Raw genomic sequence first — 14,732 nt, forward strand, 5'->3', positions numbered from 1 at the left:
TGCCAGGTGGAAGCACTAATGTATCGAGTCTGAGCATGTAAATAAACTATAAGCTGCAATCTATACATGACCTATATTTAAAAAGAAATAAAGGGCTAATAGATTGTGTCTCTAATAAAGAATGAAAAAAATAACTTTTTTTTTTAAACATAAATATGTGTTTTAATGTTTCAAACAAGTCATGATGGATTACTGTAGTTGTACCTGAGAGCATCTAGACAGTTTAGTAGGCTTGGATTGGTCTCTGTTGATTTTAATAATCTTTAGTAAGTAGAAGCATATGCCAGAGTCGTTATAGTCTGATGGTTGTACTATAAAGAAATGATAAGACTCAATTTTGGCTGTTAATATTATACAAGTCCTCTCAGTAATATATACATACCAACAAACTGAAGCACAAAATAAATGACATTCACATTTTAATTTTAACCCTTTTTTCTTTATTTTTTACAATAGTGTAGATTAATTCCTATACAGTATATGAATGAATTGGCTTTTATGAAATGAAAAGCTGTTTACTATAATTAAAACTGATAAGTTTAAGACCTAAGGATTACATACATCCTTTACAATGTACCAATCATGCATCAATAAATAACAACAGAAACATAACTGCATTAGAGTAATGGTGCCACTCTTTGAAAGAGAATCTACCTCTAGCAACTAAAGCTTGTCTGCTCGACTGACTGGAAATACTTGCTAACCCTGCTGAAATGGCCCATCTTGCACATGCAGCAAAAATAGCCCAGGGAAGATGGTTAAACCCTGGTCATGGAATGTGATCAAGGTCAATGTGGTGTGGCTCAAAGGACCTCCAAGAGCCTGGTGTTGACACAACACAGAAGGGTTAGGGCCAAGGAGACACTCAAATACCTCTTTATAAAAACACAAATCCACACAGTAAATGCTCCAGTGTTAAATATGCATTGTCAAAGTATATGAACTCTTTCAGAGTTATTACAACAATGTCAAGAGTAATTACTACCAATGTATTGCCCAGTGTTGGTGTAAATAATCAGAGTTAAACTTTTCAGTGTAAAAATGCTGTGTCAAAGTACATTGACTATTTCAGAGTTAATACAACAACAGCAAGAGTAAAACAAACCCCAGTGTTGATGTATTTGTTCACTGCTACAAGACATAGTGTACTCTGGAAAGTACTCTGTGAGGCTCTGCCCACCTCCTTCTCCTCTTAAACGGATCAGGAGTTTCCTCACCGCGCCATCTTGCACTTCTCGAAAGACTGTGGTAAGTTTCTCTAAATCACTTATGAAACCACATTTTGGCATTTAAGCAGAATATAATAATTAGAATACGTTTAAATTGTTGTTAAACAATTAAAACAAGACAGAGTTGAAGGTTAGCTTAAATGTGCTGCACAGTTAAGCCAAAATAAGGCTAACTAGCTAACATCAAACTCGACAATGTGGGCAAGAGAGGTCAGTGTGTGAAAGATTGACTGTTGTATTGTTTTAATGTAGATAGACATTAAAACAATGCAAATACGGCAAATGCTCCTTTGACTGCATGGGCACTGCATGGGATTAACTTTAGAGCTAAATAGTTTCATATGAATCAGTGACTGCATACAACCGTTTCTTTTTTGTCCAGTTCAACTGAATTATCCCTTTTCAAAGAAACGTGAGCGTTATATTGCTGTCTATTTACATTCAGTCCTTTCCAATCTGTGTTTATAGCTGCAGGGCTGCACCTCTCAGGCTGCAGCCCTGAGGATACGTCAAAAGGCAGAGGGAGTATCAAGACGCCAAATAGGTAGAGTGATGTGTTTGCTGTGAGCTTTCTTTGGGGATTGCCTCATTTAAAAAAACAATGTAAATCTTTGTATTCACGGTCATATCTGCTAAATGATTCCATATTTAATGAATATTGTCTTGTCATCTACTCTATCGTTTCACAGCAAATCTGTGTTGGCGAAGAAACCTGGTGGAGACGTATCGTCTGGACTTCAACTGGACGAAAGGTCTGACATTGTATGCATGTTTTAAGTGTTAGCTTCAAACACTTCAAAGTTATTCTGTTGAAAAGTTAAAAAGACGTCAATTAAAAATAAGTAAGTAAGTGTTAGATAAAAAGTACACTAATAGGTAATAGTAAATACAAGAGTAAATATTATTTAACAATGGCGAGAGTCAGTTAAAACAACACTTAGTGTCAAGTAGGTCTAACACTCATGAAGAGTATTAATTGGTCCTAGTGTCAAATGTAAATGACACTACAAGTGTCATTTACATCTTAGTGTAAAATCTGAGTAACACTTCTCAGTGTAGTGTAAAATATTAACTCTTACCAGAGTTGAATCTGACATTTTAACACTATGTTCAGTGTAACTTTAACACTCTGTAGATAGGGACCATATGTTCACTGGCTTATGCGGTGTTCACACCAAAAGAGTTGCGAAATATTCGCGCGACCAGATTACATGTTAAGTCAATGCACAGACGCGAATGGTTGCGACAAAGCAAATTTTTCACCGGGCGGTGCGATAGAGACGAAATGGCGTTGCAAATATTCGCAAATTCGTAAATCTGCTTTTCAGCCTTTTCGCTGGCGTTGAAATATTTCAACGCCAGCGAATAATTCGCCTGACGCGGAGTTGCGAAAGCCAATCGCCGTTGAGAAGCTCCGCCCGGCATCACCGCCGTCCTGTCGTTACTGAATCAAACTGCTGCTGGTCCGCTGAAGGAGCGCTGGAAGCGGCTTCATTCACACTCGTCCTGGAGGAGTTGGAGCTGTGTGCGACTACGGATAATATTATGAACCCAGACACGGAGGCGTTTGATGTTCCGACGTGTGTGGGACTTCAATGGTGAATGGCGGAAATGGTAAAAGTTTTCACAGAGTAGAGCCACAGAGATAAGCCAGCTGTCAGATTGCGAAAAAGTCGGTGCTATTCTTCCGTGACAACGCTTGTCTGTTTGCTGCTATCGAATGTTAGCAACGTTAAACACAGCTCGTACTTAAGTAGTCTAGTTGATAGTCGGGAGTCTCTGGGACACTTTATATTTTAACTCGTACTAAACAAATCTAGCTGACCACACCTGAAAACTGTCATGTGTCCCAAAATGCATTATTTTCGAATACCAGCAACAGTCTAAAGCTTCCAGCACTGGTGTCGGTGCTTGCTCTAATACAGACTTAAATCAAACTTCCTCACTCAATTCAACTGCCTCTAGCGTGTCTGCCACAAAACAAAAGACTAGCGCACAGTGATTTATATTCAGAGAGTGCCACATATAAAGACGTTTCAAAGACCTACTTAGCATTGTAATACAATAGCTGAGGCAGCAGAGAGGTAGTGGCTGTTTCAATAACTAGGGGTGCTTAAACTTTTCTGTTGGCTTTAATTGAACCAGATTCAATTGCTGCATCCCACTACTGCATTTTATTTCTTAAACTGCACTGCAACATTTATTCAATTTTATTATGTTTTTATTTTGCTTTTTGACTTTTAATGTTTTGATGAATGTTCTTAAATCCTGTTTCCTTCCGCATTATGTTTTGATGCTTTTAATGGTTTTATGTGAAGCACTTTGAATCGCCTTGTTGAAATGTGCTATACAAATAAACTTGCCTTGCCTTTCGGGAAATGTTAACACAAAATACTTTGCAAAAGCAAAAAAGAAAACCCTCTGTACTTGAGCTTACATATTGTTTAATCCAAATTCAGCATGAAAGTGGTGCCGGACATAAGTGGGTGATGCATTTCTCTTGGTTTCTTTGGACAAAGACCCTCCAGATGCTCTTATGAATAATTTCTACTTGAAGGCAACACAAGGCGAGAGGGCCATTTGAAATGAAAATTAACTGGATAGAGGAATAAACACAGAACAATGAGCTACTATCTACGTCGGTCTCGAACCTCCAGTCCACTAAGACTAGACAACTCTAATCCTAAATTCATAAATATAGGTCAGTGATTTATGCTCTGTTTAACATAGGGGTTTACATTATACATAGCAAAGCATTCCTGATGTGAACATCATATACAGCTCTGATATCACTCAGCAGTGGTGTAACGTGCAGTGGCTCAATATGTGCTGGTACAATGACAACTGTCCTTGTCCTGTTTTGAGAGGAACAGGCTACTGCACAAGTAACAAGCCGGACAGGAATTAATCGAATCTCAAACTATAAGTGTTCATGGCATGTTAAGCTTTTGAGTGCTCCACGCAATACTTTTCCACCCCCCTCAGCACCATCAGTGCTTTAATAAAGCAATATCCCTGTAATGGTCCAGTGGTTTTCCTTAATCTATACTGCCATAACATGAATAAAGTCCATGAGTATGCATTCCCTACAGTACACTTCGTGATACGAAAGGACGTCGCAAAGGATAAATCACACACTACCACATGTGGATATATATGATTTATGCACTTAGCCTAATATACGGTACTGTGTATTAGGCTGTTTGTATACAACCAGTGTTTCTACTAGATAATTTAGGTGAAATCACTCAGTTCACAATCCCAGAACTTGGATCTGTATAGCGCTTTTTTAGTCTTCCAACCACTCAAAGCGCTTTAACACTACATGACATAATTTTCACCCATTCATACACTGATGGGAGAAGCTACCATGCAAGGTGCCACCTGCCCATCAGGACTAACTAACATTCACACACACAGCAATTTTGGGGTTAAGTATAGTCTAGCACACATCGACATGGGCTAGCGGAGCCGGAGACCGAACCGTCGATCCTGATTGAAGGACGACCCTACTCACCACTGAGCCACAGTCGCCCATCAGTTGGGCGATAACCTTAAACTTTAGCAACACAAACATTACTGACCTAATTTTTCCTCATGTTGGTATTTTGGCACACATTTGCAAAGACACTTTGTGAACAACAACTTTTTACAAAGTGCTTTTGAGAGCAACCCCGTACACATCCAGTGAATTTGTCTTGCCTTTGTTCAACAGATATGTTCAAAAGAAAATAATATGGGCAGCATGAAGATGGCCGTGACTGAGGCCAACACCAGATGGGTATAAGGTCCAACAGCACCGATATCAGTGGATTGGATCAGTGAAACCGGAGTGAGTTTTTTCACACACACACACAGGTTTTAAGAGTGATGTGTGTAAAGCACTGAAGGAAAGAGAAGAAACAAATATGATAGATGTTATTAACCATTAAACAACAAAACAACTTCTGTCATTTATTGACAGTTCCTCCACAATGTTGCAGAAGTCCTTAACCTTAAAATAGTACTGGTGTTTTTAAAAACCAACTTAGTTCAGCAAAAACAGTTCTTTTCAGTCTCCATTTATTTTTTGTGACAAAAGGTAGAGACAGCTGTCAGCTGCTGCAGAGCTTGAATTTTGACAGGATCTATTCAGACGGGCTTTTCTACTGTCAAAAGCGACCTGCTGGTTTTGCTTGTCCTCCAATCCTCTGGCAGAGGCACACAGGGTACTCTTCTGAACAACTAAGATTTGTTCCCCATTCTGAGGAAGTTTTTCCAGGCCCGGCACTGCAATGAGGCCTTGGAGGGATTGCCCGTTGTGAAGACAGCCATAAAAGGAATCACCAACAGGGTCTGTGTGTGATGGACAATTAAATGTATGCTTTGCTGTCAAATGAAAAGGCTAATCATTTGATGCATGTCTAGAAAGCCTGTTAATCATGTTGAAGCGCTCTTGCTGAAATTTACAACTGAATTCTAAATTTACACAATAATAAATAAATAGTCGAAAGAAGAAAGGCTGCAACATAGAAGCATCTTATCCGATGTTGTGGCTGATTTCCTTCTTCGATGATGATTTAACCTTTCTTAACCTGATGCTGTACGAACTTGAATCTTACCTATCTGACTGCTCGTGAGACGCCACAGGGACTCACTCAGGACCTCAGTAACCGACACAACCACAGAACACAGAGTTTGGTTTAAAGTTCACTTCACGTAGTTTTATTTGAAACACGTAGTTTACAAATAAAACAAATTGCTCCCAGTATCATTAGACAACAGCTCCCGTTCGTCTAACGAAACAACCCCCGAATAGTCAAACGGGGACATTATTATAACAACTCAAACAGGTACCACCCCACCTCCAACCCCTTTCTCTGTATGCCAGGTCAAGCCGGTAACTATCAAGGAATGTGACTGCTTCGCTGACGTCTCCCCTTATCGTTGTTTTGGTTCTGGCTCTCTGGCTGACTCCTGAGCAGAACAAGGCCACTGCAAACAGTTCTACGCTTGATGTTGCTTTCTAATCTCTCGTTGGGCTGATGATGTTAAATTACTTTTACAGTGGTACTTTACGCCTAAAACGATCAAAAGACAATACTTAATATTACGCATTATTATAAAACATTTTCCCTCCACACCGACCAACTGAAACTACTAATGTCACTTATTAAGGACACTTATCCACAGACGGGAAGTCTTTGTAGTGAAAGTTTGCCATTTATCCTTTGGTATTGAATATAAAGTTCATGGTTCTTAATGTCTTGGGAATTTTTGTTTTGGGTTGAATTGTGCTTTTACATATTGTGTAACGTCTATTTTGTGAAAATAAACACTTTCAATGAAATGTGCTGTGGGGCCAGTGTTTAGGTAATTTACAGCTCAAACAGCTTTTATCTAATTACTTTTTTCACTCTCTCAAAGTCACTAATAGGTCCTGCAGGCCTGTGTGAATTACTCATGCGTGCATAATAGTCAAAAAAGCACATTGTTGATTGATTGCACTACTACTAAATAGGGATGGGTATCGTTTGGGTTTTTTCCGATACCGGTGCTAAACCGATACTTTTAAAACGATACCGGTGCCTGATACTTTTTCATTGCCAAGGCAATTTTTATTTTCAAATTGAACACTATTATGAACTGTTTAAAGTATGCTATAGATATAAATAAATAAGTACATACAAAACACTTGACTTCAAACTGCAGCTTCAAACCTTTTAACTTCAAACTATAAAAATATATATTTAAAAAAGAACAGTCAGGTGGCCTGATGGGACCGTGTGCAACAGAACTCAGAGACTGTTGGATTCTACAAACTGCTGCTTTACTGGACTACACGTCATCATTAATATCAACTGGAGAGATTTGTTCCAGCAAGCTGAGGACGGACGTTCAAAAGCTCGTGCTCATGTCTGCAGCGATTTCTGTGTGCGCGCGCTGTGTGTGTGTGTGAGCGCTGGAAGCCCCGCCCCCCTCGAGCAGAGCAGCGAGTGTGCGAGTGTGCTCTGATCCGCGCTATTTTAATAATCGTTTTTAGCGTGCGGGCACCGCTCTACCTTTTTAGTATCTATATACCGTGCAACTTTACAGAGTAGTGTAAAAAAAAAAAGTATTTAAATCGGCTGAGGCACCGGAAGGAAGCACCGAAATCTGCGTTGCTTTTCGGTCCGGTAGGTACCGGACGTGTTGGTTCTCGGTACCCAACCCTACTACTAAACCCATACTTAGGGGTAGAGGCGTTGTGGGATTATAGATCCCAACCACTACAGTTCCTGAACTGCAGACAGAAAAGGGCCTGTGGACACAGAATGCTGTTGTTTTATATCGCCTAGATTAAACATAAACAAAACTACACGTGTAAAAAGAAAAGTGAAGGATTGGCTACTGGCAGGATAATATACAGTAGAGTGTATCGTGTTTTTTGATTATTACAAAATGTCCTCATTCTTCTGGTAAAGGTCATTGCCAGTGTTTGACATTATTTCTGTGTGGTATGAACCCCAGACTTCTGGATAGCTGTATGTTTGCGCTGCAGTATTTGTGTGTGCGTGTGTTAACACAACCAAGACTCTTTCAAATCCTTCCCCGCTTTCATCTGTGATACACTTTATGGTATCAATAAGAACAGAAAAATATTACAAATTGTATTGTGAATTATACTACAATAACCAAAATCCCAGACAATATCAATTTGAAATCTCAACAATTATATCATATTCTTATCATACCATACTGGTATTTATCCCGGCTCTGCACAAATTTAAGTAAATAAGTCTGGCTGATAGAGCCAGACTTAGCCTGAAGCTGCTGTATGCTATTTCTGGTGAGGAACTGGGCCGTACTGGCCTACATACCTGCATTCTGCAACCGTTTAATTGACTAAATCTGACGAACCCGAAATGGCCAAACTGCTCCAAAATGATGTTCTCTCACAGAGCCAACCAGTTTCACCCAAGTGTTTTAAATCAACTCTTCCCTGATGAGCTGCTCCAAATCAAACTGATATCCACACAGTTAACAAATTGAATGATCATGCACGTCTCTATGATCTGTACGAAGGAGGATCCACTGAGCAACATTTAATGAGCCAAAAAGGTTGGCCTATTTCCTACTGAAATGTAGCAGGATGACATAATACTCAACCTGTTAAACCACACGGGGCTGGAGAACCAAAGTCAATTGTATTTTGTAAAGGCTCTGTTGTAACTAGCAGAGCATATGGGCAGCTGCTATCCTATTTACTACTGGAGAATCTTTGTACTGTAAAAGGTAACAGATGTCATAGGTTTTGCCCTGTAAATGAACTTAAAACCTCAGTATAACTCCAGTGCTTTTATGTCAAAATAATTCAACAGACTTCTCTAGATGAATCTAACTGTGCCAATATTGACTGTAACACCCAAAAAGGTTGGATGTGAATCACAAAGTGCCTTTGCACTTAGTAGTTTACAGCCACTGAATATTTCATGAAGTAGTTGTGAAACTGGCCAGAACCAAAGAATACTGTTGGTACAATGCAACTATTTTAAAGCTAATGGCACAACAGAGAGGTGAAATACACTTTTCTAATTAGACTGCCTTTATTGGAATAAGTGAGAATGCATTGAAAACTGGGCAATGTTCCATATGGGCACAAAAGACTGCACAAAAGGAAGGCATATGTAAAGGCGCTCTATAGTAAAGCAGATTCAATATCCTCTATGATTTTTTATGGAAGGAAGATCAGCTCAAACAAACTGGAAAGCTCGCCGGACGGAAAGCTCGCCGGACCGCATTCATCCATTGTTGATGAGTGACATTATAAAGTTTGTATCTGCTGAGGAAACACAAAAGCAAGAGGAGTAGAAATGTGCAATAAAAGAGAGTTTCTCTCTTGGCTAAGCACCATTGCTGATAATAACAATGGTGTGCCTTAGGTCTGAAATTAGAAAGATTTCCTGGGGCAGTGTCCAACAGTGCTGCTTAGCAGGGATTTAGGTCGACAGACAATGCGGCTGAAACAGATTCACCAGTAGGCCTCGTATTGTCTGGTCCAGTATTGTCAAATCCAGAATCCGTCAATCACGCCTGCCTCAGTGACAGATTGTTGAAAATAAGCCAAATGTGCCACTCCGCTTGTCATCTGGCTGGTCTCAGACGAGTCGCTGAGTGTTTTATGGATTGAATGGATTTGGTCGAGGCAAAATAAGGATAAATGTCCTCTGCAATTATATTAACTAACAGCCATTGCAGTCCACACAGAGTTGGCAGAACAAAGAAGATCCATGCTAAAAAAATGACGTGTTGCCACTAAACGTGACATCTACCATCAAGGCAAACTGATACATTGGTCTACTGACCTCTGCCCAGAGGTAATTGTTGTTAACTGTAAAGCAAAAGGCTTATGTTTTGCACCCCCATGTTACAAGCTGGATCTCTTATTCTCTCACACACTAATCCAACGAGCTATCACGCAACACACAGGTCTCACTATCAGGAGCAGGAGCTGTTCAGAGTGTCGTTACACTAAAACTAACGGACAACCTGGTCCACCGCCGCAGCCTCTGGTTTTCATGGAAGTGCGATGGATTCTTTCTTGACTCACTTTCGCATCAACGTTTAACAATCAAACAGTACTCGACTGGAAAGGCAGAGTTTCTGTGCCAATTACTCACTGAAAAGTGGCCTCAATAGACCAGAATGCAAAGCAGCCTCATGGCATCTGATGTTTTAAGTAAAAGCATTGAGGTCATTTATATGTATCTCTCTGTTACTCATTATGCCATCACTACTATGCTCACCACGTAAACATCCCAAACCAGGGGTCTCCTGAAAACGATGATACTATCGATTTAGATGACATATTTTGTATTTTATGTTTACTTTCAACACTGGATTCAACAGCATATTTTGGAATTGTGAACAGTGCTATAGTACAGCATGTTGGCAGCAACATACTGCCTTTAAGCAAAGGTCTGAACCCACAGTCGAATGCAACAAGTTCATGTCCATTCTCTGCAAGTGTTTGCATTCTGGGAATTATATGTAGTCTTAACACTTTAATACAACTGTCGCAATGCGGTGAATGTCCTAAAATGTATCCATCTATTGTATTAAAGATCTGTGGACAAACCGTAGTTAATGCTTTTATCTAAATCACCTAACTTTTGCTATAAATCAGCAGCCACTCACTCAGCAAAAAACATGGCAATTAAAACCCCAAATCGATTAGGGGCCCTTACATTTTTACATAAAGATTTAGTGAATCGTGATTAAATGCACTCGGTTCCCTCGTGTGACAAAGTTTTGATTAAGTAGGAGGAAGTGAAATTCAACAACAAAACACTGAATCTCAGTACATCTTTGCCACAGAGACCAAAGCCTCCTTGGAGCAATACGAAAGAGTCATTGGACGTCAGCACCATCAACGAAATTTGTCACACTCTTCAACACAAACACAACAGAGTAACTGTATTAAATTCCACGAGACAGCACGTGAAGAGCCAGCATTTAAGATAGTCTTATTGATGAAAACATGTTATTTAAAAGGGGAGTAAATTGCATACCTTATAGGTGTACGGTGCTTCTCCCAGGTTGATTCCATCTTTTGCAAGCTTATCCCTTAACAGCACCTTGAGCTTCAGCTTGGGATAAGTGACAAAATCATTACAATCTGTGAATCTCAGGTTATGTTTTCCGGGACAGGAGGCCTTGTGTATTCCTGTGGTCCGTGTCTGTGACCTCAAAGTCCTGAAGTCCTCTTCTCTGTTTGAGTGTAAATAATGGTTGCAAGAGGAGGGATCCAGGGGCTCCAAGGTAAAGTAGAAGCCAGGTGCTTTACTTTCATCCTCATATTTTAGCTTGTGCACCGCTGTGAGCAGCCGGTGTCTGTGGTACTGAATTTGGACGCCTATGGCGTCGAGGTCTGGCTCCCCAATCTGTTTACAGACCTCCAAATCATCATACCCATTGTCAATGAACGACTCCACATACTGGGCTAGATGGAGCTTAGACAGCCACTCCAGGACGAGGGTTGGACCTTGGCTCATCTTAAAACTGGTTTTAAGGAGGCCCGCCTTAAGTGCACATCATGTTCTCCAGTCACATCAGGTGGTGACCATAAATAGAGGTGATTGTGTGCAGAGGCAATGCACAACTCTGGTCCATGCAACGTCCAAAAGGTTCAATTCCCCAAATGAAATGCATCTATTAGTTGAGGCCACTGTGGATGCATAACTGGAGCCAGCACCTTTGCACTGTCAGAAGCTCCTCAACATGTCCAACACTGGCTTTCTGAAACCTGATGAAGTTCTCAGACTCTCTTGACATCTCTCGGAGGCGTGTAAGTTAGCTCGTGTGAAATCCCCAACGCGAAGGCCTTCAAGCTACAAGAGAACTGACGACTTTAACCTCCTCGATCGGTAAAAACATCTTCACGGTGAGTTGAAAGATATGGCGCGAACACTTTAAGTTAGCGAATAAACGTTTTGAGCTAAACGCGACCTTACTTTCCGTCGTCGACGCCACTGAAGTTCGCCGGTTGAGGAGCAAAAAAATACTTTAATAGAGTTGACCACACTCCCGTGAAGCCAGGTGGCGTCTCCTCAGGCGGCGTCCATCCTCTTTGTCTCCTTCCTCGCGACGGTTTCAGGGGCAGTAAGACGCGCTCGGGGTCCGTCAAACCCCCGGAGCAAAAAAAACAAACGTTAACCGTTGGCGCTGACGCCGGAGCGATGCAGGACTCCCGGGAAACCGTTCGTGGAGAATAACACGTTCAAAATGCTCTAAACTTGGTTCAGAGGGCATTTGTTGTGCCCGTAGCACCGGAGACAACTTCCCTGTCCCTCTGCTCCATCGGCCGCTGTGTGAGGAAGATGCTGCTCAGCCTCGGCTTCACTCGCTGCTGTCGTTTTTTTTCTTGTCGACGGGAGTTCAGTGAGCATTACCGCCACCTGCAGGGGATTCTGGGAAATGTAGGACTCGTGAATACAATATAATTCAAATGAAAAGATACATCAAATCAATACTTAAACAAATACTTTTTTTAAACTGGATTTGTTCTAGTATTAAGTAGGATTTCTGTGTGTTTGAGTCATTCACACAAGTAGTTGTAAAACATAACTGTGACATACAGTAGGATTATGAAATAGTGGCCAAATATTAACAATAATTTAACAATGGAATGGCACTAATATTGCTTTTTACAGCTTTTGATCGAACAATGTGTAGGTGCATCTTTAAAGTAAATGACTTACTTACTTTAAATGTAAAATAAGTAAAAGGAAAAATACAAAAGGTATGTGGTATACATCCAAGAAGCACATTTAACCTATGGAAGGACACATCATTTCCATTTAAGAATAAGTAAAGCATTTATTTAGAAATTAATTCAGTGAACAAACAGTACAACGTGAAACAGAAAAACACAAGACAAAACATGTTATGATTGGTTTTACATTTATTTTCCATTGCACAATAATATCTATATATACTATATCTACAGTCTAAATTGTTTGTGGCAGCAGATTAAGTCAGACATCCATGTGAAATTTATTTTAATAAAACTGTACAAAAATTGCCTATTATGAGAAAATACTGCAACTCTACAGATTCATCCCAGAGGACAGACAGATGGTATAGAAGTATGGCGACTGAGAAACCCTTGAGCTCTCCTGCACGCGGCGCTGTGAGCCGAGCTTCGATTTCTATGCACTTCCACAGTGCAGGGAAGGCAAGCGTTTCCATGAAGCAAACAGTAACATAAACAGATGTACCAATAAAATAAATATAATCTCTCACACTTACATAATTGGCAGGATCAAATGAAAATGGGACACCTTCAGACGCGTGATGAAAACTTCAGTTTTGTTCAACATGAATATAAATGCCAGAACAGACAGACAATCTCTAAGAGGGATAATACATGGTTGTTTCAAGTTTGTAAACACTTAATATCATGCATCCTTCAATGTGCAATAAGAGACCATTTAGACCATATATGTTGCAAACTGAAGCACTTTAAAGTCGAGGCCACACTTTGTAGAAAGACTCAACGGCCCACCGAGAGGAGGTGACCCTCCTGCAGTAGCAAAGTTTGGATTTGAGATGAGCATGTTCAATATAGAACGAGATTTTTTTTATTGTCATGTATGGGTGACGGTTATTGTTTGGACATTAATGCAAGTTATTCTATCTAAAAAAAATTACATTAAAAGGTATTCATTTTTAATAGATTATTGAAATTAAAAGTATATTTGTTTTCAAATATATAAATATATCATAGTATCATTAACCTGACATTGAAAACAAATCTGAGAGTGAAGCAAATGACATAGATAAGCATAGGTACTGTCATGTTTTGGTCCTTACAAAAACAAGAAAATGGGACAGAGAAAAATAAACACATTGAAAACAATACTAACTAAATTAGTAAAAAAAAAAAAATAGTGCAAAACCCACATAACTGCTCTTTCAGATGGGTTTATCTTAGCAGTACACAGTAGAGCAGATTCAAATCAGCCAGCTAAAGGGTTTTATTCCAAAATGTATTCATCCATCTTGGATTAAACATGTTTTGTTGCAATTGATAACTCAACACCTCCAAAGTATACAGGATGTAATGCTCTATAATCTAACAAAATGGATAAAAACTTTTAACTTAATGCCTGCAACCATTTTCCACACGCCAGTGTTAGTGTCAGATGATCTCATTTTGGAATCAAACTGTTCACATTCACGTCGCCCGTCTTCTGAACACATGTACAGCGGTTTGGGCGATGCGTGTGGCGTGCTCTTGAGAAGAAACTAAAGCCGATCTACCGTACGCTCCGTCTGGAGACTGTGGACGGAACTCTTGAGTCAAGAAGTCTACTGACTCTTATCGGTTGGAGAAAAAATAAATCAAGACAACTCTGTGAAATTAAGCAACTCTTTGGTGTCGGAAAAAGAACATGGCCGCAAGCGTACAGTATGTCACGTTGCCTGAGCCTGCACTGTCAGATTTGTGTCCAGCTGTCCCGTTATTTACAACATTTGGCAGCAATCTGGACAGACAAAGAATTGTCTCAGTTTTTCAAAATAAAAGACCAACAGATAATGCTCCTACATTGACACAAATAGCAGCATATCCTGGCACCTCATGAAAAATAAACCCAAGTACAATAGAATTATAGTTAAACCACATTGAAAAACACAGTCAAGCAAAAGCAAAAACCTCAAAAGACCTATTGTAATACACTGTATCTATGTAGTAATATAAATATTGGCGCCCATACACATACTCCTGAATATCTGTATGTTCTCACACACACACACACACACACACACACACACACACACACACACACACACACACACTTATCTGCATCATGGAGGCAAAGGCAGAAGAGAAACCGTTTTGAAGTGAATGGTTCAGAGAGAGATAACCAGTGGAACTGCGTGGTCATTTCTACTGGCAGCTATGAATACTTAGACAGCTTTAACATTTCCAGTGTGCTGTAAGAGACACATGCTTTTTTTTTCCCTACACATTGAGAAACA

General features: G+C 39.9%; 1 protein-coding gene across 1 annotated transcript in view; it reads right to left on the bottom strand.

The window, feature by feature from the left end:
* sash1b (SAM and SH3 domain containing 1b) overlaps positions 1–11,242 on the bottom strand; it is a gene marked incomplete at both ends in the record, with an annotated part of 47,542 nt that extends 36,300 nt beyond the window's left edge. Inside the window, one exon of the mRNA XM_079221722.1 lies at positions 10,760–11,242. Within this exon, the coding sequence (XP_079077848.1) occupies positions 10,760–11,242 (483 nt within the window). The remainder of the gene's footprint in view (positions 1–10,759) is intronic.
* Between the last annotated feature and the right edge of the window lie 3,490 nt (positions 11,243–14,732).

The sequence above is a fragment of the Taurulus bubalis genome (assembly GCF_910589615.1).
Source record: "Taurulus bubalis genome assembly, chromosome: 1".
Taxonomy (NCBI): Eukaryota; Metazoa; Chordata; class Actinopteri; order Perciformes; family Cottidae; genus Taurulus; species Taurulus bubalis.